This window comes from Pelecanus crispus, chromosome 2 (assembly GCF_030463565.1).
Source record: "Pelecanus crispus isolate bPelCri1 chromosome 2, bPelCri1.pri, whole genome shotgun sequence".
Lineage (NCBI taxonomy): Eukaryota > Metazoa > Chordata > Aves > Pelecaniformes > Pelecanidae > Pelecanus > Pelecanus crispus.
The window spans coordinates 94,387,377-94,410,675 of NC_134644.1; the positions used below are offsets into that span (position 1 = coordinate 94,387,377).

At 46.1% G+C, this 23,299-nt stretch overlaps 2 protein-coding genes across 2 annotated transcripts; one reads left to right on the top strand and one right to left on the bottom strand.

Annotated features, from left to right (window-relative positions):
- Nucleotides 1-2,375: 2,375 nt before the first annotated feature.
- Nucleotides 2,376-11,296, top strand: SNRNP48 (small nuclear ribonucleoprotein U11/U12 subunit 48). Its single transcript, XM_075705738.1, has 9 exons — nt 2,376-2,411; nt 2,498-2,611; nt 2,820-2,880; nt 3,992-4,066; nt 6,386-6,574; nt 7,506-7,627; nt 8,098-8,213; nt 9,304-9,468; nt 11,061-11,296. Exons 1-9 carry the CDS (start codon nt 2,376-2,378, stop codon nt 11,098-11,100), a joined length of 918 nt encoding a protein of 305 aa, XP_075561853.1. The 3' UTR covers nt 11,101-11,296.
- A 1,714-nt stretch (nt 11,297-13,010) lies between these two features.
- ROPN1L (rhophilin associated tail protein 1 like) lies at nt 13,011-20,229 on the bottom strand. The gene is made up of 5 exons (XM_009490224.2): nt 20,099-20,229; nt 17,850-17,973; nt 17,517-17,678; nt 14,974-15,149; nt 13,011-13,096 (listed from the first exon to the last, which is right to left on the bottom strand). The coding sequence occupies exons 1-5, from the start codon at nt 20,227-20,229 to the stop codon at nt 13,033-13,035; spliced, it is 657 nt and encodes a 218-aa protein (XP_009488499.1). The 3' UTR covers nt 13,011-13,032.
- Between the last annotated feature and the right edge of the window lie 3,070 nt (nt 20,230-23,299).

Genomic DNA, 23,299 nt, shown 5'->3' on the forward strand with positions numbered 1-23,299 from the left:
GCCTTGGTTCATCTATTGTCCTTGATTTTCTTGTAAACCTAGAGGCTTAATCCTAGCCCTGCGTTGTTCCAGGCCCTGCTGTGGTCTGTGCTAATGCATGTGTCAGACAGTTTTCAAGAGCCTGAAGAGGGTTTCTGCTCCTCTCCAGAGCCCAAGTACCGTGGGTATGTCTCTCTGGGTCCCAGACAGTGACCTAGACACTACAAGCTGAGCACTCGGTCTCCACATGGCAGCCTTATTTTGATTATTCAAGGCACGTCTCTGCTGCCCGGTGTGGGCGAGCTGTAATGTTACCTGGACATTGGGATGACCAGACTTCCTCACGTGAGCTGCCTCCTAACTGATGTGCTGTATCGCAGGACTTCTCTCAGAGCTCTAGAAAGGAAAACATTCATCCTGGTGGTTTGTTTCTCAGGCGTTTCCCCAAATTCATAAAGGCCAAGAAAAAAAGAAGAGAGGAGAGACAGTATTTTTTGATTGTTTCATGATCCCAGGAACTGGTATTTTTAGGGGAAAAGAAACCCCCCAAGATAATTTTGACTCATTCAAAATGTTGTTGTTTAGCAGAGCAAAACATGTATTCTGATCTTGATTTTTTAACTATCAATTTAATTTAGGAGTTTTTAAAAAATAAAACAAAACTTTGTTTAATCTTTACTCTCTGAAAAAATCTGCTTGGATGCTTTGTCAAACTTGACTTCCGTAATTTTGAAGAAACAGTATGTTCCAGTGGAGATGGTCAGAACAATTTTTCCGCAGCTGTTCTTATTACTCTTTTGATGAAATGTGCTAATGTTAGCGAGTGTACTCTAGTACAGCATAGAGAAAATTGCAAGGGCAGCTGGGAAGTCTTCAACTGTAAGTATTCTGTATCGTGCGAAGTCAAAGATCCTCAGGCAAACATAGCTAGAGACAGCAAATCTCTCAAAGGGCTAAAATCCCAGCTGAGTCTCAAATTCACTGTGCAGGAGAGAAAGGGCTGTAATCTGCTAATGAAAGCAGATGTAGAAGAGTCATTCTGGCAGCTACATCTGTCATGCTGCCTCCCCCCCAACCCCCCGCCTTGTTAAACCCACTCTTCCTTCCAGTCATATGTGCTTTTCTCATAGACGACAAAAATAGGCAAGCACAGACGTCAATCATGTGAAATTTATTCCTTAGGACAGGCATTCTTTTCTCATCCTACATTACTGTCTTACTGAGTCCTGATGCTCCCTCAGTCTCTAGGGGAAGGCTCTCAGAATTTTGGCCAGGTAGCAGGCAGGACTCTCCGGAGTACGCTGCAGCCACGCAGCTGCCTCCCACCCCGACCCCCGTGCTGCACGTGCACGGGAGCGGTGCTGGGGTGAAACGGGCAGCCTGGCCCTGCGCCGCGCGCGTAGCGTGCGCCTTACGAATCCCCTCACGCAGCACGGGGAGGCCGGAGGGGCCGCCGTCCCGCTCCTCGTGCTGCGAGAGGGAAACAGGCACTGGGGCCTCGATGGTGTTGAGGACACCCATGTCCCTCCTGCCCCGTCGCTAACAGGCACGTGCTTTTGGGTCGCTAACAGGCACATGCTTTTGGGGGCTGGCTCCTGCTCTGAAGGGCCCAGGTAGGGACGAGCTGCGCTCAGAAAAGTAACAGGCCCAGTTTCAGTGCAGGCCTGGGCCTAGCAGAGGGAAAGCAGGCTACCCTCAGCGCCTGCTTTGCTCCTTTATGGCAAAAAGCCCCAAAAGGAGGAGGAAGGTACCATGCCCTTCCTCCACGGAGAAACCGCTGCTGCCAGACTCCTCGTCCCCCGGTGAGGAGAGGCCGCACGGTGTGGGGCACACCCCACAGCAGGCCTGCGCCCACCCCGCCGCCGCCGAGGCCCGGGCTCAGGCCCGGGGGCGGGTTCCGCCTGCGGGCGCTTCCCTCCGGTTGCCGGCCCAGGCCCGGGCCCCGGGGCTAAGGAGCCGCTTCCCCCAGCGCTGGGCAGCCCGCTGCTGCCGGTGCCGGCCGGGGCTTAGCCCCGCACACGGCTGCCCCCGCCGCCTTCCAGGGACAGACGGCGGGCCCCGCAGCGCCATGGCGGGCCCCGCACTCCCCCCGGTAGACGGCGCCCGCTCGCCGCGCTGCCGGCCCCGGCGGCTGTGGCGGCTGCCGGGGGCCACCTGCCCGGAGGCGACGGCGGGCACCGCACCCCCATGCCGCCCCGGCTCTTCCTCGGGTCTCCGTCGCGCCGCGCCGGGGCTGCTGCGGGCCCTCCCCGCCCTAGGAAGGCGCCGGCTGCGCCTCGCCCCCTCCGGAGCCGGCCGCCGGGCAAGATGGCGCCGCAGCCCCGCCATCCTCTGCGGCGGGAGCGCCCTCAGGAAAGGCGGCGCCGGCCCCGCCCCGCCGTCACGGCCGCCCCGCCATGGCGGCTCCCTGCGCGGTGTGGCTCGGGGACCCGGTAAGGCGGCGGCGGGGGCTCCGCTGGGGCGGGGGGGACATGGGGCGGCGGGGGTGGCTGACCCGTGTCCCGCGTCCCGCCGGCAGGTAGAGCGGGTGCCGTGCCCCTACGATGTCCATCACCGCGTCCCCCGGGCGTCGCTGGAGAAGCACGCCGCGTCCTGCCGGCTCCGCAAGATGGGCTACTCCGCCGAGGAGGAGGTGGGCGCCCGGGCCGGCCCCGGGCGGTGACCCGGCTGCGGGGGACGGGACGCGGGGCTGGGGCTCCTGGCCCGGCCGAGCGGGCGGCAGCGGCCTGAGGGCGGGGGCGGGGGGTTCCTGCTGGCCGGGGGCGAGCGGGCGGCCGAGCCCGGAGCCGCTGTCGCTGGGGGCGGCCCCGGGGCCTTGATTGAGCCTCTTGGTCCCGCAGGCCGAGATGTACGACTCCCGCTTTTTCTATGAAAACCTGAAGGTTCCCACCGTCGCCATGGGTGAGCGGCAGCGGGGCCGCGCCGGGCGGGGCCGTCCGCGCCCCCGGGGTTGGGGGGGACGGCTGGGGCTGAGGGGAGGCCCGGGGGGGCAGAGAATGGGGGGCTGAGGGGAGACCCGGGGGTGAGAGGATGGGGCTGAGGGGAGACCCAGGGGGTGAGAGGATGAGGGGCTGAGGGGAGACCTGGGGGGTGAGAGGATGGGGGGCTGAGGGGACACCCGGGGGGGCAGAGAATGGGGGGTTGAGGGGAGACCCGGGGGGACAGAGAATGGGGGGCTGAAGGGAGACCCGGGGGGTGAGAGGATGGGGGGTTGAGGGGAGACCCGGGGGGGCAGAGAATGGGGGGCTGAGGGGACAGCTGGGGGGACAGAGAATGGGGGGTTGAGGGGAGACCCGGGGGGACAGAGAATGGGGGGCTGAGGGGAGACCTGGGGAGTGAGAGGGTGGGGCTGAGGGGAGACTTGGGGGGCAGAGGATGGGGCTGAGGGGAGGCCCCCCGGGGGGCAGAGTCCAGGTCCTCACGGTAGCACACCCCGCTGCCTTGCCAGCCATAAACTCTCCAAGGCCTCTTGGAAAAACTGCTTCCATGAGTAGGTTTATTTTCTCACCACTGTTCTTTGCCTTAATTTGCTGTCATTATGCATCTGTCGCTGTAATTTTGTTCTGTAGGTCACTTGGCTGTTTTTGTCTTAAAATCCAAGGAGGGTCTTTCCCCCGCACCTTAGGTTATTTTCCAGGTTTCTTCCAATGTTCACCTTGCATCAAGTGCTGAAAGTGTATTAAAACATATGCTTAGGAGGTGGAAAAACTGGCCCTAGACTTTAGGGATATAGTAATGGTACAGAAGAGAATTGCAGTATACATACATTTCTTTTTCCATATCCCTGTAACCTGGAAAGCCTTTTCCTTTCTCTTTTTTTCCTCCCCTCAGTTCAAATATGGAATAGATTAAAATAATCTTTTTAGATCAGACTTTTCCCTTATGCATAAATAAAACTACAATGTTCTGTAACATACCATAAGTCTCATAATAGAGGTTGGGGAATAAGGACTCACTCTACCAAGTACTTGATGTAAAAGTTCTGTGATATTTTTGTTTTCTCTGTCTGCAGATAAAGATCTTCAGTATCACATTGTTAAGCAAGCTAGAGCTCAAAGTGCAAAAGAAGGTACAGGCTACAGTGAAGGTAAGTAGCCAGCAGATACTGAGACAACTTTATCAGCTCTTATGTGAGAGCTGCTCTTGTCTCCCCCCTTGCAGCTTCCTTCATTTTACTTGCAAACTGCTGTGAGGATTTTTTTTATTTATTTATTTTTAATATTCCTTCCCTTGTGTATTTTGGAGCATAACTACTTTCTCTAATTGGGGCAACTAGATAAGAGAATTTGAATCTGTTGTGCTCACACCTCTAGTTCTCTTCAGGACCAGAAAATCGACACTGCAAAATTCAGGAGTTTCTTAAAGCACTAGTCCTTCACTTCCCATCCCACTACCTACACTTTGCCTTTTGCCTGTGTTTTCTGATGTTGTCCTTCTGCTCTTTGTGGCCCAAACTCTTCTAATGCTGCCTCCAGCCTCATTCTTTGTGTAATGGTTCTTCATGTAATGTTTTGTTTAATTGCTAGCTGTGAGCTGTGTCTGCTTGTCCGCCACTCCTTAGATCAAAAACCAAATGACATGTGTATTGTTATGTTGGATTGTTTCGATTGTCCTAAGAAGTTGTAGAAGAAATATGCTGACACATCTGCAAGTATGATGTTGTCCTTTGCCACTGCTCTCAGCTCATTAGTTCATTTATGTTTCCTTCTTCAGTGGGTTTTGTGGCCATTCTGGGGACCAGGTTAAGACTGAGCTATGCTTCTCTTGGAGAGTTCAGACGAAGACAGAGTAGAAAAGTAGGGCTACCTATAGAAACCACTGTAGAGCTGCAGCATATGGTTTGCAAATTACTGCAACACCTGAAAGATACAGCACTTATTGTCTGTAGTCCTTTAGTTTGGTAAGCATATACGTGCAGAAGGAAAAGTGCATTCCTTCTACTTTCCTGACAGTCAAATACAGCAGCGCTTGCTCAGGCATAGTTTTTCATGTTGTCTTTGTTTCTTCAGCATAGCAAATAGAGCCTTAACAGACAGTTGCTTGGGAAGGAGCTTTCATGTGATGGGCACTGTGTTTGGAGCACGTTGGGTGCGTTTGCTCTGGAGAGAAGTAGTAACTCATTTGACACAAGCACATCCAAGTAGCAAAAAAACAGATAAAGCCTTTATCGAGTGCTGCATTGCAAACACGCATCAGAGAGCCACTAGGTGCCAGTGTTTGCTACACAGTTGTCACTGCTGGCATTCCTCTGAAGGTAACACTAAAACTGTATTGGGGTGGTTTTCATTGTGGCATCTTGGCCTATTGTAAGATTTACTGACTTAGAATTGTTTTTTTAATTTAAAGACTTTGGCAACAGAAACAAACAGCATTTTTCATTGTAAATTTCCTTTTGACTAACTGTATCAGAGGAAGTAATTTTCTTCCGTTTTAAAAAAAATTCTAACCATAGAATATTAGAATAGCTAGATAATAGGACAGGAAAGCTGGTCTTAATCACAAGTTGTGAAATTCTTGTAAAATCACAAGCGCTTAACTATTAGGGCACTTTTACGGGCTTTCCTGACCCTGTAAGAACGGTGCGTTCTAAAAATAAAATTCTAGTGTTCATGTTTAAATCTGTTAGTTCAGATTAGAAAAGTTCTGGTTTATGCTCCAAGTACAGTAATGAGGAAATATTACATTTTACGTTTGTTGTTGTAGAGTTATTGTGGCTCCTCTTCCTCTTCTTTGGTGTCTTTATTGAAAGCAGCATGTGAAAGATTGCCCAGCTTCCGTTACGTGCTGAATAATCTAGAGAAGCAGTAGCTTTGCTGTTGTGAAGGCTCCTGCATACACCCTGTCTGTGTATGTGTTGGCTGTTCTGTCTGCCTGGACACCTACGTAGAGAAAGTGACAGTGTGAGTGAAACTGATTTGCACAGTGCCCAGTTATCTAGTCTCCTAGAAGCTTTCATTCTTGTTGGCAGAACAACAGGTATTTTGCAGCTAGTACTTTATAGAAAATTTTAGGATTAAGACAAACCCACAGGTTAGAGCTGTGGCCTCCTCTCTCTTGCTTTAGCTTGTAAGCCAAGAGCTGAAATTGATGGGACAATACAGAGTGTCCTTTTGATCTAATCTAGTATGTCCCCTTCAAAGCATATGAAAACCTGTAACTAACAGCGTATGTGGTCAGGAGAGGTTTTACAACCTGCGTGTGGTTGGGGAGGGATTTGGGCCTGTCTTTTTTTCTTTGAGCAATTTTGATCCTTTCAAATTAAGAAGGATGAAACTTCTTATAGGTATGTAGGGGAAGGATGAAAACAGCATGGGTGTTTACTGCATTGTTTGTTTGTTGAGCTTTTCAGTGTTTTCCTGTATAATTATGCTATTTTACTAATAACAGCTGTCTGTTGAACCTCCAGGATCTTACTCATTACTGCCTGTAGAAGTTCCTCAAAATCACAAGCGTTTCACCTGTGACCTGACTCAAGCTGATCGCCTTGCTCTTTATGATTATGTTGTTGAGGAAACAAAGAAACAGAGGTCTAGATCCCAAACCATGGAAAACGACAGTGACCTCTTTGTGGATTTAGCAGCAAAAATCACCCAAGGTTTGAAGAACGGTCTACTGTTGAATTTATGGCTCAGAACCTTCACTTTGTGTAGTTAGATGAGTTTTGTTGAAAGCCAAACAGAATTGCTTGTGCTATTTTTTATTGTGAAAAGCATACTGTTCTTAAAATCCGCAGTGAAGTTCTGGCATCAGAAAACACTAGTTTGCTATCCTTTATGTTGTTTTCTTTCTGAGAAAGCCTTGGTGCTCTGCTCTTGGCACACATCCTGTGTGTATCTTAGTGGATGGATCTTTTGGTTTTGTTGCAACTGACTTCAGGTTGCTTAATGTTGCCAACTTACTGTGCAGCTTGGAACAGTATTTGCCGTAAGAGATGATGAGATTAAAGATCTCTTAAGACTAGAATCTGAATAAGAAAGGTTGGCAGTTGTCTGATGGAGCTCTTGAGCAATACATAAATGGGTGTATTGGACCGAGGCCTCTCATCCCTGTTGAGTCATGCCAGTTTGTAACTATACCGAGTGCAACATAAGCATCTGTGTTACCCTGTGGGCCCTGCTATGCCTGGGAGGTAGGAGATAGTGTTTGTCATCTACACAGGTAAATGTTTTACATAATCTGGCCTTCTCAGTCTTTGTGTCTTACTGTAATACTGGCTTTGAAAACAAGGCCTGTGTTTTGTAGGTGTTTGACCAAATCACAAGCCCCATATATTGATTTGGGTCACTGTCAGGAGGCTGAGATCACATAACATTTGCTTGGTGGCTTTCTAGTCTTGTGTAAACAGCTAGCAAGAAGGTTGGAGAGGAAGCTTGTGCTAAATTCGTAATAGTCACTAAATACTGGAGAAACTTCAGAAAGAACACAGTATGTTTTATGTTTCAGACTTACTAGTAAAGGACTTGCATACCTGCAGGTGCTAATGTCCTGCTAATGACCATTTGTTTTATTTCCAATTTTTTTGCTAGATGATAGTCAGAAAGGTCCAAAGTCCCATCTTGAAATTCTGGCTGAAATGCGAGACTACAAAAGGCGGCGACAGTCGTACAGGGCTAAGAATGTTCATATAACAAAGAAGTCTTACACTGAGGTGAGTACCTGAAGAGAAAGCTATGATTGTGGGGTTTTTTGTTGTTTTTTGGGGTTTTTTTCCCACAAAAGTGCTTATTTTATATCAGCATTAGCAATGGTATACCCTTTTAGACAAGGAAAATGTCTCTTCTTCCACTGCTTTGTTAGAGTTGCAAACTATAGAGGAATCTTTTTTTGGTTTTGGTTTGTTGCAGCAAGTTACAAATAATGGGAGCGTTTCTGACTATTAAAAATTTTGAATGTGAAAATACCAATAAGATACAGTTTACTGTCTGTTGTAAAACAATGCTATTAAATCTATGCTGAAATGCCTGTTTCTGCACATAAGACTTCCCATCAAAACATCTGATGTGTAGGTTTTTGGGGGAATTTTTTGCTGAGATGTATGCCTTCTGGATGCTAGTTCAGGCCACTACTGTAACATACTGCTTTTTTTGTTGTTTGTTTTTGATATGTCTTAATCTCCAGGTGATTCGGGATGTGATTGGTGTGCATATGGAAGAACTCAGCAATCACTGGCAGGAGGAGAATAGGTTGGATAATGCAGAGATATGTGAAGGAGGGAAGTCAAAATCTTCAGGAAGGTATGCCACAGTTGGCAAATTCCTCAGGGATATCAGCAGCCTGACAGCCTGCAATGTTATCCTATTACCTCTTTCTAATAGCACACCAACCTTAGCTGAGACACATACACAGTTTATTTTATACTAACTCTGTTAAGCTCTTGCTTGAGAAGCTCTGTCTGCATGAAGGATGGGGAAATGAATTGCTAACTAACTTTCAGGGGTAAGGAGGTAAGTTGCAAGTGATTCAGGTGAACAGGTAGTTTCTAGTGGAGCTGGGGAATGAATATTGCCCCCTCTGTGTCCAGATGCATATATATGTGATAGCTGGGGACAGAACGACGCTTGAAAATACAAGTACGCAATTTCTTCCCCTTCCCTACCATGTGACAGGAAATGCTATGGTAAATACATTATAATATAAAATACCGCAGTGAAAAGGTTTTCATAACTTACTAAACATGGGGACCCTTTACAGTTCTTACCACTGTGAATGCTGCTGTGCTAACTGGGAGTGTGTTTTATGTACACATATTTTTTCCTGTGTCAAGCAACACTGCACACTCTTCCAAACATTTGTTGCTGAAATAAAAATGGAATCATGACCTAGTGATAGTCTATTTGTGCTTCTTCAGGAGATTTTTGAACTGGAAATGTTGTTGAAACAAACTAAAAGGTGATACCTTGAGGTATTTGTTTTCAGCATTAAAATGAAGGTGAATGAAAAGGCCACAGAGGAGATCAGGCTTACTGGGTGCTCCAGCTGTAGGTAGCAGCTTAAGGCAGGTGGTTGGAGAGTTAGGGATTTAAAGCAAAACAGAGCAAACCCCTTCTATTGGCTGCTGTTTTGTGAGCAGAGGTGATAAGACTGAGGGGCAGCATTTCTAAGAACTGGCTTAAATAGTGTGCCGAGATGTGCACATATAAGAGCATAGACTTTGGGCCCCTTTTGGGAGGTATTGTATTTCTTAGGGAGATAGAGAGGCTTAATAAAAGAGACATCCTCTGTCTTACACCATTAGTAGGTCATTGTATTACAAACCCGGTACTGAAAACAATAGTGACTGTGAAACTACCTTTATTGAATAAAATCAATAACCTTTTTTTTCAGAAAGGAAGACAGGCGGTCGGCTTCAGTGGACTCACGGCAGTCTGGAGGAAGCTATAAAGATACTGAACGTACCAGACATAGGAGAGAGACCAGCAGGAGTCCAAATAAACGAAAAAGGAGTCGCGAAAGAGGCAAAGACAGAGATTCTCGAAGAAAAAGAGAGAGGTGAGCATAAAGAGTGTCAGCTGACTCCTGCTTCTGAATCAGGCAGCCATAGCCATTGGCTATGAGATTTAGTGCAGAGAATTAGAATATCTAGTCCAGTTAAAAAGCTAGGCTAATCTCATATACCATATAACAAGCCAGTGGCATGAGGCTACTAATACTAAACAGAACTTTCTGTGAGATCATAAACTGTGATCCAGACTTCAGCATTTACTCTCACATCTGAAAGGTGACACTTTCAACAGCATGCTACAGGATTAGCACAGTACTGTTGCAGGCTATTTTACTTCTTGATCAACATATGCATGGGGAGACATTATTGTCCATTTAACCAATTAAGGTTGTCATGTCTCATGCTGATTTCTGCTCTAGTTTGCACTGGGACTTAATAAATAGGATTATTTGTTTCACAAACATCACAGAATCATTTAGGTTGAAAAAGACCTTTAAGATCATTGAGTCCAACCGTTAACCTAGCACTGCCAAGTCCACCACTAAACCATGTCCCTAAGCGCCACATCCACACGTCTTTTAAATACCTCCAGGGACGGTGACTCAACCGCTTGCCTGGGAAGCCTGTTCCAGTGCTTGACGACCCTTTCTGTGAAGAAATTTTTCCTAATATCCTTGAGGCCATTTCCTTTTGTCCTATCACTAACTACTTGGGAGAAGAGCCCAACACCCACCTCACTGCAACCTCCTTTCAGGTAGTTGTAGAGAGCGATAAGGTCTCCCCTCAGCCTCCTCTTCTCCAGACTAAACAACCCCAGTTCCCTCAGCCGCTCCTCATAAGGCCTGTGCTCCAGACCCTTCACCAGCTTCATTGCCCTTCTCTGGACACGCTCCAGCACCTCAATGTCTTTCTTGTAGTGAGGGGCCCAAAACTGGACACAGTATTTGAGGTGCAGCCTCACCAGTGCGGAGGGATGATTGCTTCCCTGCTCCTGCTGGCCACGCTATTTCTAATATAAACCAGGATGCTACTGGCCTTCTTGGCCACCTGGGCACACTGCTGGCTCATACTCAGCCGTATGTATGTGTATATACATACAATCACTTGACTGGCTTTTCCATGGTAGATGCTTCAAAACAATGCTGCTGTTCTTCAGTAGTTCTGGACCTATTTTTAGGCCAAAGAAAACAAATCTAGGCCACACCTTCTAATACCATCAACAAGGCACATTTGCATCTGCAGGACCATAGGTGTGCAGGACACATGTTTGAGCAAACACTTAGGGTGTTGTGCAGAAGAAATGCTTCACTGCCCCTAGCATGTAGGGAAGAAATGCTGTAGGTAACTGCATGGATGGGAATGCATACTTGTCTCAAAATTGGTGTCATTACACAGTGATGCCATTCATCCTAAACTAATTACCACTATGGCGCCTTATGACAAGACTTTGGTTAAAAGAGCATGGGAAATAAACTGTCTTAAAGTAGTTTACTTTCTTTCCTTAGAAGAGGGCATGATTACATTTAATGAGAGCTTTCTATTTTCCAAGTCTTTCTGTTTTTGTTTTTTTTTCTTTTTCCCCTCAGATTCTGTCAGTCTGAGCCTAACAGCATACACAATGTTTGTGGTTTTGTTTCAGGGATGAAGACAAATATCACAGCCATAAAAGGAGAAAGTAGAAACAAGAACCTGATTATTTTGTTTGTCAGCTGCTCAAAAAATTAGTTGCACGGGAACTATCGTTACTGCTGTTGTGCCAGGGACAGTAATGCTGTCTACATGATATTGGTGTTGCATCACAGCTGTGCTTGAGACAAAAATGAAGCAGTGTTCAGGTTTGTCAGGATGGAAGCAGTATATAGCAGAAAATGTGTAAATATGTAACACTAATGCATCTATTAATAAATTATATTGCTCTTTCTCATCTACTTGAGTTTAGTCAAATCTGTGAGAGGCTGTACTAATTTGCCTTCCTGGTCCATAGTCAGTGGATATAGAACAGAGCTCATCCCTGGAGTCTAGTATCAATTACAAGTGAAAAGGCATGAAGAGAGCTCCCCTCTTACCCTCCCACCTGACATTGTCACCTCTGGGAGCTGTGTTCCAGAAAGATGGCACTTACTGCCTGGTCACAGCATGTACCAGAGGTGAGAGGGCAGATTTCAGAGGTCTCCAACAGGCTAAAATATCTTCAACTGCAGCTAGTGGTAAAAGGACAACAATGGGAAAGTTACTGTTCCCAAGCTCATGCTCAAAGAAATTTAGGATCAGTGTCATCTGGCAAAGATGATGAGAATGTAGCTCTCCACAGAAACTAAGCGGGGAGGTACCAAGGACACTTGCAACATTACTGATGGCCGTTTTCAAACACTGGGTGCATACCCATTTCCTTCCAGAAATAACGAGGAGTTCCCATCCTGTAGACTAACGTATTAGTGGTAGAGGTTGACAAAACAGACTTAAGACAGGCAGGTGCATAGTAAGGGAGCACAGGAGGATTCCACTTAACTTCAGTGATGCTTTTATTATATCCATTTCTAGTCCTGTTAATTTCTCACACAATCTGCTACAGCATGGTCAGTCATCATCAGCCAAGCTTGTTACTTCAACAAAGTAAGCAACCATAGAAGAACAAGGTTGCAGATCCATCTTTCCTACAATACTTTCTTCTGCTTGAGTGAGTTGCCAGGAGAGGGCACTCCATATGCTCCTGGTTTTGGCTTTCTCTGGTACCGGAATCTCTCCAGTTTTACTGTAGCCACTAGTATCCTGACTCTTGTCTCAATTGTTTCTGCAATTAAGTATGATTATCTGTCACCAAATACTTAGTCTAGTTCTGACTGATTCAGACTTCTGTACCTACTACAGCTGTTCAACTCAAAACCAAACTGCACTGTGTGTCAGGCATTGCCTCACCTACATGACAAATGCAGCAGCTTTTCCTATCAGAAAACAAGACATATTTTAAAACAGATCCTTAATTAGAAAAGTCCATTAAGAATGGAAAAGGATATCTCAGTTCTGAAAAGGTCCTAATTAGAGGGAAAACAATATGGAGTTATTGCCGTCCTTTCTCAAGTTGATGTTTCTTCCAGCAGCTCAGCCACAGGGTTCTTCATGTTGAATAAGGCTTGGTAAAACTGTTTGTTTCATAGAGCTTAGCTTGTTCACATTCAGACAAGGTAGTCCAGAGACAAGCTGTATTTGTGTAAGAGTCAAAAAAAGTGCTATCCAGAAGTGTAACGAGAAACACACCAATTATATCTGTCCAGTCTTCTCTAAATTGAATTTTGTGTTTTCCTTCTTTTCTTACAATCACTTATGAAGTACAGGTAGGAAGATCCATAACAAAATACGTTTTACTCAATATAAACAGATGAGCATCAGTATCTGAAAGGCAGGAGAATGGTATAACCATGTATTCAATTAACATCCACTGAAGGGCCATTTCAAGAGTGGGACAAAGAAAAGGAAGTGCCACAGAAGAGGATCTTCTTGTATTGTAATGTGCAAATAACAGTCCTTTGAACACAAATTATTTTCTTGCACATATTTATTTCTTTTTTTTCTTTCTTTTCCCCTTCTCACCTGGCGCTGAAGAGTAGGCTTGATCAAAACAGTGTTGAGGGTTGGGTCAGAAAGTTTCTGAGCAGCACCATGCCAGTTTGTTGGTCACTGGAAAGGAATAAACCAAATGTCTTAGAACAACGCTTTAACATGGTGAATCCTAGTGTGTTGGACAAGATAGAATTGAGGGTTATATTCATTGCAAGCAAGAGCAGTGTGATTAAAAAGTGGTTCTTGCTAAAAACTGTCAATTTGGTAACTAATGAAAAAAAATCAGTTCATTTGTGTGCTCGTGCATTTTTGAGCTCCTGTGTACATGGAGCTGGTAGCAATCTAAGACAGAAAGACGAATTCCATATAGATGGTAGGAGGAGTCGGTATCTGTCTGCAAACATGCCACGTAGGCAGCACTTGGAGAACAGGCCTGTTACGGATCTTTTAAAACTGGTTAAAGTGCATTTTGTGTGATCTGTGTGTGACTATGGATAAAATGAGTGGGAGTTTATCACCGAGAGCTGGATTGAAGACACTGTCATTGCTAATTCCATGATCATTCTAGCAGATACATATGCAGTATCTTGATGGATCCTTTCCTCCATCTGCTAAAAAAGTTCTGAGGTTTTGACACTGAATTTTGTGGGCACAAGACTTCACCTAACAATCCAAGTCTATTAGAATGAGGTTTTCACCTGTAGCAATTAGCACAAGTTAGGCCTAGTTAGCAGTGGTTAGCACAAGCCTATGAATTTTAAGTTTTTGCTGTTGTAGAAGTTGGCAAAAATATGATCAACCATCTGTCTAAAGCAACAGAATAGTGCTGGTGTGCTCAAGAAAAAAGGTAGCCAAACTATGTGAATACGCTCTTGATCATCATGAAGTGCAGGTGTCCAGAAGTATTCAGAACAGACAAGCCGTGAGCACCAACGACGGTGACAGCACATCAGAAAATGGCAGCGCACTTTGAATGGACTGAGCGTCAACAGGGTTATTCTGTACCCAGTCCTGTAAGGAGGACACCTAATAATAGTGGGAGAAACCACCATTTGCTAACAAACTACTCGATGGAGTCGAGAGGGGAGAATGGGGTTGCCTCTTCATTATGAAGCAAGCTGAAGATTACAGCACAGGAAAGACCTGAACACAGCTGTCATTGATAGCAAAAGGGCTAGAGCCACACGGTGCGTTTTTGCTTAGCCTTCATGCTGTGAAGATGCTTCGCATCTCCTGCTGTGAAGAACCGTGTGAGTTCATGGCTTACTGACAAAACTAACACCAAACTATAAAGCCAACCCGAGAGCAAGCAGAAAGAGAAACACAACAGACTGGAAATGTACCCAACCACCCCAACTTGGCACAAATAGCAAAACAGGATGAACTGTTCAGGTGGGACTATGTCCCGCCTTTGTCCTTTATATCCACTGAAGGCAACAAACACTAAGACCATTCCAGGAAGGAAAATTTGCCATAGCTAATACTACAAAAATTGAAGATTCAAACCATTTAAGACCAAGCATACACTAAACACTTCCCCAACAAAACTTTTAAGGAGAAGTAATTCAGCAGAAACATGACAGAAACTTCAGACTTCAAGTGGGGACTCCCAGTTTCTCTCTCTGATTTATGGTCTATGTTAAATCAAAAGAGCAGCCCATAAGATGCTGCTGGTTCCAGTACCAGTAATATGCAGATGATACAACCTGTATATAATTGCTTCCTACATGGAAAACTATACCACCAGGTAGCGACTTCAATGTTTCAAAGAAAGTGGATAAGTAATAATTTATCATTTAACAGTTCAACCCCCAGTGTTGACCACTTAACAAAGAATAACTAGGTACACTTTCAATATAATCTTAGTCAACCTTTACTCCTGTCATTGTGGCTACGCCCCAAGAGAAGATAGACTATTCACCTGAAATTAAAGGTTTATGGAGAACCCAGAGGTGATCCGTACATCCAAATTCCATGCACGGATTTTTACTTACGCTTGTTCTTTAAGTGTGTGGAGGAATGCTTCGGTTTTGTCCTCTGGTATCTCTCCATCGATACTGGCCAAATAGGAGTAGAGGAATGAGAATGTTTCGAAGGGAATGCGAGCTGCTCCACCGTCTGGGTCCTTTGTTAAGATTTCGCAGGCATGTTTCATTGAACTCAGTAAGGACTGTAGGGGGTTCAGTCAAGAAACAAAAGGAACAGCATGAGAGCCATGAACATCTTTGCATACCATGACCAAAGCTGCTGAAAGCGAGTGTAAATGACACGAAGGCTTTATCATCATTACCCAGCTTTCAACCCCAAATTTACCCTCCACTGGAGGTCCAGGGATGGAAACAATAATGAAGTTCTAGTAGAAGCAGGAGTAAAAAACACCAGAATCCCGTAATGTTTTAAGTAGTAGTCTGAGCCTTATCTCCAATATGGCCAGATTGCTTTATTCTGCTACTGTAAAAGCTCAAACATCACTATCCCTAGCTATATATATGTGTGTGTGGTGTGTATGTATATATACATACGCATGTATACGTTATTTCTTATCTCACTGGATCTAAAGGAATTCTCAGCAGCAGTTAAGACAGACAAATCTACAAAACCCAGAAAATTCATATGGCTTTGATGATTTTTTTTTTATTATGACATAATATTAGTATGATATTGATTTTTAGGAATGCTGATATTTACTATTTTCCCTATTTGTATGCAAGTTCCATTTTACTAGTTAGTAGAAAAAGCACTGAGGCAAAAAGCATTTCAAGAATGTTTCCGTTTTAGTCAAAGCCAAATAACATCCGAGTTCCCTTTAGTACAAACATGCCTCAAAGTATTAATTCAAAATATACTTTAAAAAATCCTTTGTTCAGTACAATGTCTATTATCCAGTGCCCTATGCATGCTGAGCTATATGGGGAAACGTGTGGAAAAATTCAGCACTGAGCTTCATTGAGTCAAAGACTGGCTGGATGCCATTAAAACAAAGAAAACCCAAAGAAACCCCACACAGGTCTTTTTCAACCCAAGTAGTAGTATTTTTGCTGTAACGTTTTCAAAATTTATCCTTACCTCTTCATTAATAAGCAAGCAATGACTTTGTAAAAAATAAGTATTTCCTAACAGTAGAACAGCAATATCTAAAGTAAATGCAGTATCAGATCCAGATCTAGATCTAGGCCAGAGAACTGTCATTTTATAATCCCTTAACAGTTTTACCTAATGTACTTCCTCCCCTGGGAGGCCTCTGTGGGGAAGGAGAGGCAGCTGCCTACATGATGGCAGGCTCTCCCCTCCGCAGTCTGCTACCCCTCTACTGCCCTTCCTGCTCCCGCCACTCCAAGCTGCCGCTCGCTCTCTCTTACAGCGCAGCAAAGTTATTCACATCGATTTCCCCACCTGTCAAAGGCAGTCTAGCAGGCTACTTGTGTGGTCATTTCTTCAAGGCCATAAATACACATCAGTGCTCTACAGAAAGAAACTTCAGGTGACTAGTGGTTTTGAGAAGCTCATACTTGTCTACTCTTGTATCTTACCTGTGACCCTATTCAACTATGAACACAATTTACAGCTGCAGGAAAATGAATGTAAATTTCTTGTGTGCATCTCCCTCTCTGGTTTAGGAAACTTAAGTTTAAGTTTCAATATGTAGAGCAGAAATCAAATCATTCGCTTAATATCTGAAAGGATGGATAGACAGAGGTAAATTTAGACTGTCTAGCTTCATCAGAATGATGTTCCTGTGACTCTGGTTTTGTTTTGCCTTTTTTTTTTTTAAATGTAAGTAACATCGCAGTTACTTTTTTTTAAATGAAAAAAAGAACCCAAACTACAAAATCAAGTTGGGAGAGGGACTGGAATCAAGAAATACACAGTTGAAATGAATAAATATATATATATACACACACACACACACACGACTGCATTGCCAGGCCAGGTTAACATTCAGGGCTTCCAGATACTTCAACATTCTCAAAATATTATTTAACATGTATTTTCTTTTTAGTACCCCTTCTTCCCTACTGTAGGAGTCATTAAAAATATTATACTTCATAAGAACATCAGCTTAGTGCATTTTATAATCTCTCATTCTGTTGAAATGCTCTGCTGAGATTTTATTACTGACATTAAAAGAATTAAATGTAGATTTAGTAATGTTAACTGCTTCTGTGAAAATTTAATTGACTACGCAATCAATTAAAAATTGATGTTTTAATTTCTCCCTCCAGTTCTCCTCCGTGGACACTTACACTGATGCCATAAGCATCATTCCTCTATCATACTCTCTCTCATGGTCCAAGCTCCCTGTGGACATGCTTGCTCTTCTACTGCCATCCCAGTAAGCTGAGGACTTGGCCCTCTTTCTGGTTAAGCTCCCCTGACCAAAAGCTGATGGGGAACAGACGTAAACATGCAAGCCACTTTGCCAGCTGCTGCAAAAGCAATCACCATTCCCCAAAGTCCATTTGCATTCATTGATCTACAGTCTAGCTCATCTATGACCGTTTGTGTTTGGATATGAGGGCTCTTGCTGTGAACATACCCCGCCGAGCACGCTGCACCCAAGTGCCAGCACCTTCATCCATTCCACCTCCTCGCCAAAGTCGTCCAGCTGCAGGATAGCTTTCAGTTGCTCCTCTGGCAAGCACAAGTGTTTCCATTTTTCCTTCAGTTCTGCAACACTGACCATGCCTTTGGGAGAAAGCTTGAAACAAAATCACAGTACCACAATAAGAACTCTGAAAACCAGCATGAAACTAAGAACACAGTCCCTCCCCAAAATACATCAAATACTTGACAGTCAGTCTCCCCAACCATCCCCAACCCATCAGCATTCCTGGATAGCATTGTGCGTTTGATAAAGGCTGGTTTGTACCTGTTTGTGCAAGATTTTAAGGAGTCCTGGGGTCAAACCAGCATCTGTTTTCTCTGTTGCTAAAGGCATTTCAATCCTCTCCTTCACAGGAAGGGGCTCGCCTTTTGACAGCGCTGAAAAATACCTAAGTGAATGGGAAGAGCAACACACTTCAATGCCCGCGGCCGTTAAAAGCTACACAGAAGTAAACGCTCTTACAGTGAATGATTCCGCACGCTCCTGCGCAGGAGGGGCAGCACTCAGCAAGCAGCCCGCCCGCACAGCTCCCATCTCCCCGTGCCCAGATACCACCTTTCCTTTTAGTGGAAACCACAGTCTTTAGACTTTACACACACTCCTTTTTTACGATGCTCTAATAACTCTTAAGGCATTTAACTTATTTTGTGCATGACATACTCAGCCCATCTTGGCAAAGGCAGAGAGTGATTTATTAACATCAGAGTGGGCTTGCAAACCAAAGCGCAGGCTTTTCCCACTTGACTGACGAGCACCTTAGGGCTGATTTGTTCAACTTTCCCCTCACCTGCTACCCAAAAAGCACGACTGGCTATTTACACTGCAACTCTCTCATCAGCGTTTCTGCTATTTCTGTCCACTCCAAAAAAAAATTTAAGACTAGAGCAGGAAGGGAATTAGATGCACATCCTGTTAATTACAAGGCTACCACCATGTGAAAAGCAACCAGCTCTGCCATAACTGGCCAGCAGTCTGAACTGTGCAAACCCCCTTATTTTTCATTCAGTCAATAGCAGGCCTAACTCAAGGGTTTATCCACTTGCCTTCTCTCATCTGACCTGGTCACCCATGTCCACCCATGTCACACCATGCCCAGACTATCCCATACTGTGCAAATACTTGCCACAATGCACAGCAAGCAGCACTGCAAAACTGAAGTAGCGTGACTGTGTAGAAATAGATGCACGGTTATGTATGTACATATAACACCTGGGCTATTTTTCAGCTGGATCCGTTTCCCCAACCTGATTATTCACAGCGACAAGCACTGCAACACCGGCAGCATGTGTGAAACCACTCCCTTGCGCTGCTTCACGTGGCTCCCGGGTCCAGACCTTGCTCCGCCCCAGCCGTGCTCACACCAGAGCATATTCCAGAAAGGGGTGCTCGATCAGCAGCAGCCGCCTGCCCATCTGCGGGGGCTCCTCCGACCAAGCTGCTGCAATCTTCAGTTTTAATCTTTAGCAGAGGTTGGGGTCTGGCCAGCAGCGTGGCCACGCTGCCCCTGCTCTCACCAGCCCCACGTCCCAGCAGGCTCAAGCTACCTGGCAGCTGCTGCTCCCGACTGCTCGCTTGGGGCGAGCTCCCTGCACGTCCATCGCCCAAGCGGTACACTGTGCCCCACCTCCATCACATTCCTAAGAAACGCCATGCCGCCATTTTAAGATGTTCCCACTGCCTTTCTCCAACACTGCAGCTGTAGTGATTCAGCTCCAGGTTGTTTTCTTTTTAATGGACTAGCCAGACTCCAGCCTGGCTTTGTTAACAGCCTCCCCTCCCTCACGTACACGGTACGGACTTTTCTAATTCCTCCAGTTGAGAACATCTCACAGACACCTTTCAAGAGCGTGTCCACACAAACTGTAGGACAGGAAAAAATGATAGTGAATGGTTGAGGTAAAAGAAAAAAAAAAGAAGTTGAAGAAGTAGAAACATTTAAATATCTTAAACCAACTTTATGATGAGAGATTTATTATGTGGACTATCACCTAAAAGCTGCAACTTTTCAGGCTTTTTTCCTATTTCAGTAACATTTAAGGAGATTCCTTAATTTTGTTCCTGGAAACAACAATAAAAAAAGACACCTAGGCAAGCTTAAGAATTAGAAAGCTATTTCTAGGTTTCCTTTAAATTCTAAGAATTCAATTAAGTCTCACGTGAGAGGAGAAAAAAACAAATTATTGTCTTTTAAAGTCTTGAAGGACTTCTTTGGTCTTGAAGGACAGAGCAATTAGCAACAACAAAAAAATTAAGATGCATTCTTCTATGCGGAAATGAAACTATTCCAGAAATATGCCAGTCCTAAACCTCAATGAAGCAGAAAATAAATCAAGTACTATGGTACTATGCTATTTTTAAAAGGCTCACATGCTGCATTAATGCACAGAAGCGCCTAAGCAATACACAGGCTAGTTTAATATTCAAGCCAGCTCCACTGTCCAATAAACAGGAGCAATGAGATTTTGTGGGTCCATGCACACAGTGCTACATTGCTATGTGAACATCCTACTTACGCAGCTGCCCACTGCAAAACGTCATGAGGTTGAGTCCTAATAGCAGCTTTGGTAAATTGCTTCAGGATATCGGGTAGCTCAGGGGGGATTTTGATCTGCTGAGCACAAAACATGGTTTCCGGAAGAGGCATGGTCTGTTCGTATTCGGTGACAAGGACCTGGAAGAAATAATAATAAAACAGCAGTTCACGGATGCAGAATGTGAATGAAAAACGGTGTGTGCATGTGGGGGGGGAACAATGCTCATACCCAAACTCCCTCCTGTCCTACTCGACTGCTGGGGCTACCGGAGAACTGACAAACTCAGAAGGGTAAACAGATGAGCACTGCGAGTCTCTGAAAACCTTAAACTTGATGGCAACACCAAGCAAAAGACTGGAGCTTGGACACCAACCACAGCTCCGGGTAAGGAGAACTACTACTTTAACAAGTATCTTTAGAAAGTTTTAAACTGATTTTTCTCCTCAAAACTATGACAATATGAATTCGTACAATAGGTGGTCCAGACAAATCACAGCACACATGCCAAGGTGAAAGCTATGTTGACAACTCACTACTGCAAGCCAAGGAGAGTCTTGTCATTTTTGTACACAAGCTAGAGTATTGCAGACTGCCAAGTTTCTACTGTGTTTACGTATTCAAAAAACACTATAGCAAAAAGTTACTAATTTGTGCTCCTGGCAGACTTTACATCAAAAAATTACAGTGATGAAGAAAACAATCACGTATGCTGCAATTACGCATTGCACTTTGCTCATACAGCTCTACAGGTAGGTTTGTCTTACTTAGGGTGTAACTTACTTGCTGCAAGGAATCCTGTTCCCCAGGATCTAAAAGAAGGGACAGACAGAGGTTATTGTATGGTCCTTATCCCCTTATAGCATCCGAGCACGTTTGGTGGGAAATCTGGGTGCTCTCCTCATCATTTAAACTACAGCCTACTTAACTTGATCTAGCAACAAGAGCTGAAAACCTGTCAGCTATTTGCAGAAGGGAAGAACAGTGAAAGCAATGGCATCAAGAAAGGAATCAATGTAACAGCATCCTTTATCCCTTTAGATTTTTTTATTTTTAATTTTTAATAGGAAAATAAGAGTATCCAGCAGGTAGCTTTCTCCCCCATCATGTGAATTTTCCTGTATTGGAAAAAGAAATTAGAAGTCAGCGATGGAGGAATGGGACTGCTGTGACTCAAGGCTCCTTTGAGGATCAAACCGTACTGAGAACTTCATTGCTGGAGAAATGCAGACAGGGTGCAGCGTCTTTGCTACTCCAACGCAGCAAATTTGCATCGGGGACAGACTTCAGACTGTGCATTTAATTACTACATTGGTCACGCGCTTTCAGTAATGATTCAGAAACGCAGCTCTAGGCAAGGGAGTGAAGCTGAAGGCAAAAATTTGGGGATTTCAGGATAAGCTAGAGAACAGAAAAATGTTGAGGAAGGAATACACACGTGTGTGCGTGCGTGCCGTTGGGAAGCAATCAAAGAAAAGAATAAAAAACGATCAGAGAAGAAAAAGTAGAGAGGGGGAAAAAAAAAGTGTGAGGCCTGGTTTTCTACAGAAAGCCATTAATCACAGAGTCACCGAAGGGCTGAGGTCGGCAGGGACCGCTGGAGGTCATCTGGTCCAAGCTGCGGAGAACCACATCCAGACGGGGTTTGAGTATCCCCAAGGAGGGAGATTCCACAGCCGCCCTGGGCAACCTGTGCCAGCGCGCGGTCACCCTCACAGGGAAAAAGCGTTCCCTGGTGTTCAGAGGGACCCCCCTGTACATACACACACCCAAGGAGCAAAGCAAAATGCTGTCGGGGCAGCCAGGCTTTGCAACTGTGCCCTCTGAGGCCACGGCAATACCTACCATCGGGGCTCTTACGTGGCTTACTCTTGCTGAACACAAAGGTGTTCAGCAAAACCTAAACCCTTCAACCTCCCTCACTGCCTATTTGCTCCTGTTTTCTGCTTTTCCGTCCGCGCATCCACGACCAGCCCCTGGTGTTCTGGGCGCACAAAGCTAAAACCAGCAAGTACGGGCGCGCAGGTTCAACTCGCCCGGCTGCTGGCCGCGGCAGCCCGCAAGCCCGGAGCCGACAAGGAGCAGAGATGGCTGCGGGCGGCCCAGGACCCGCCTCGCCAAGCCGGCCCGCGGCCCGAGGGCCGGCCACCCCCCGCTCCCCCCGGGCCACGGGAAGCGCCCATCGATGGGGGCCGCCCGGTGCAAGGCCCGGCCGCCGCCAGGCCCCGGGCCGGGAGAGCCCAGCCCGCCCCCCCGCCCCCCCCGGCAGCGCCCGGCCGAGCCGTCCCTGAGCGGCCTGCCCGCCCTCGCCAGCCCGGGGCTCGGGGGAAGGCCCGGGCGGGCCGCCTCACCTGCCCCTCGCCGCGGCCCCCGCTGCCCGGGCAACGCGGCGGGGCGGGCCGGAGGCCGGCGCTGGCTGACGGGGAGCGGGCAGGCCCGGCGCTCGGCGGCGGCCAGGCCAGGGAAGGGGGTCGTGGCCTACGCTGGTTAAGATGTGAGACCAACACCTGGTTATTTTTGTGGGGTTCTCTTTTTTTTTTTTTTTCCCTTTTTTTTTTTTTTTTAAACAAACTTCTGAGACGGCCTGAAACACCTTAACGGGAAGGCACCGGCAGAGCCCGTAGCGGTGCCCGTGGTCCCCCAGGCGCTCTGCAGCCCGCCGGACCCCTGTGCGTCCCCCGGTCAGGGCGAGGCGGCCACTGTGGCTTTGGTTCCCTCCTGGCTCCCTTCCAGGCCTGGATGCGACATGAGCAAACGCTGCCTGAGCTGCAAAATAGACACGGGGCGGCAACAGACAGGGCTCAAGCTGCGCCAGGGGAGGTTTAGGTTGGAAATTAGGAGAAATTTCTTTACGGAAAGGGTGGTCAAGCATTGGAACAGGCTGCCCAGAGAGGTGGTGGAGTCACCATCCCTGGAAGTGTTCAAAAAACAGGTAGATGTGGCACTTCGGGACATGGTTTAGTCTAGTCTACCCTTGACTGGCTTAGAGTAGACTTGGTAGTGTAGGTTAATGGCTGGACTGGATGATCTTAAAGGTCTTTTCCAACCTAAACAATTCTACGATTCTATAAATATTCCCGCACACTCCTGGTGCTCGCAGTGGCTGCTGCTTCAAAGGACAGCCCAGCTGCCCATTACAGGCAGGAGCACCTCCACCGGAGTCAGCCTCGAAGGTGTTGGAAA

Bases quoted from the DNA above. Each gene is read 5' to 3' on its own strand.
- SNRNP48 (XM_075705738.1), top strand. From the start codon at position 2,376: ATGGCGGCTCCCTGCGCGGTGTGGCTCGGGGACCCG. The intron at 6,575-7,505 runs GTTTGAAGAACG...TTTTTTTGCTAG, and splicing joins AGCAGCAAAAATCACCCAAG to ATGATAGTCAGAAAGGTCCA. The intron at 8,214-9,303 runs GTATGCCACAGT...CTTTTTTTTCAG, and splicing joins AAGTCAAAATCTTCAGGAAG to AAAGGAAGACAGGCGGTCGG.
- ROPN1L (XM_009490224.2), bottom strand. From the start codon at position 20,229: ATGCCTCTTCCGGAAACCATGTTTTGTGCTCAGCAGATCAAAATCCCC. The intron at 17,974-20,098 runs GTAAGTAGGATG...CCATTCACTTAG, and splicing joins GTTTTGCAGTGGGCAGCTGC to GTATTTTTCAGCGCTGTCAA. The intron at 15,150-17,516 runs GTATGTTCACAG...AACCCCCTACAG, and splicing joins GGTGCAGCGTGCTCGGCGGG to TCCTTACTGAGTTCAATGAA.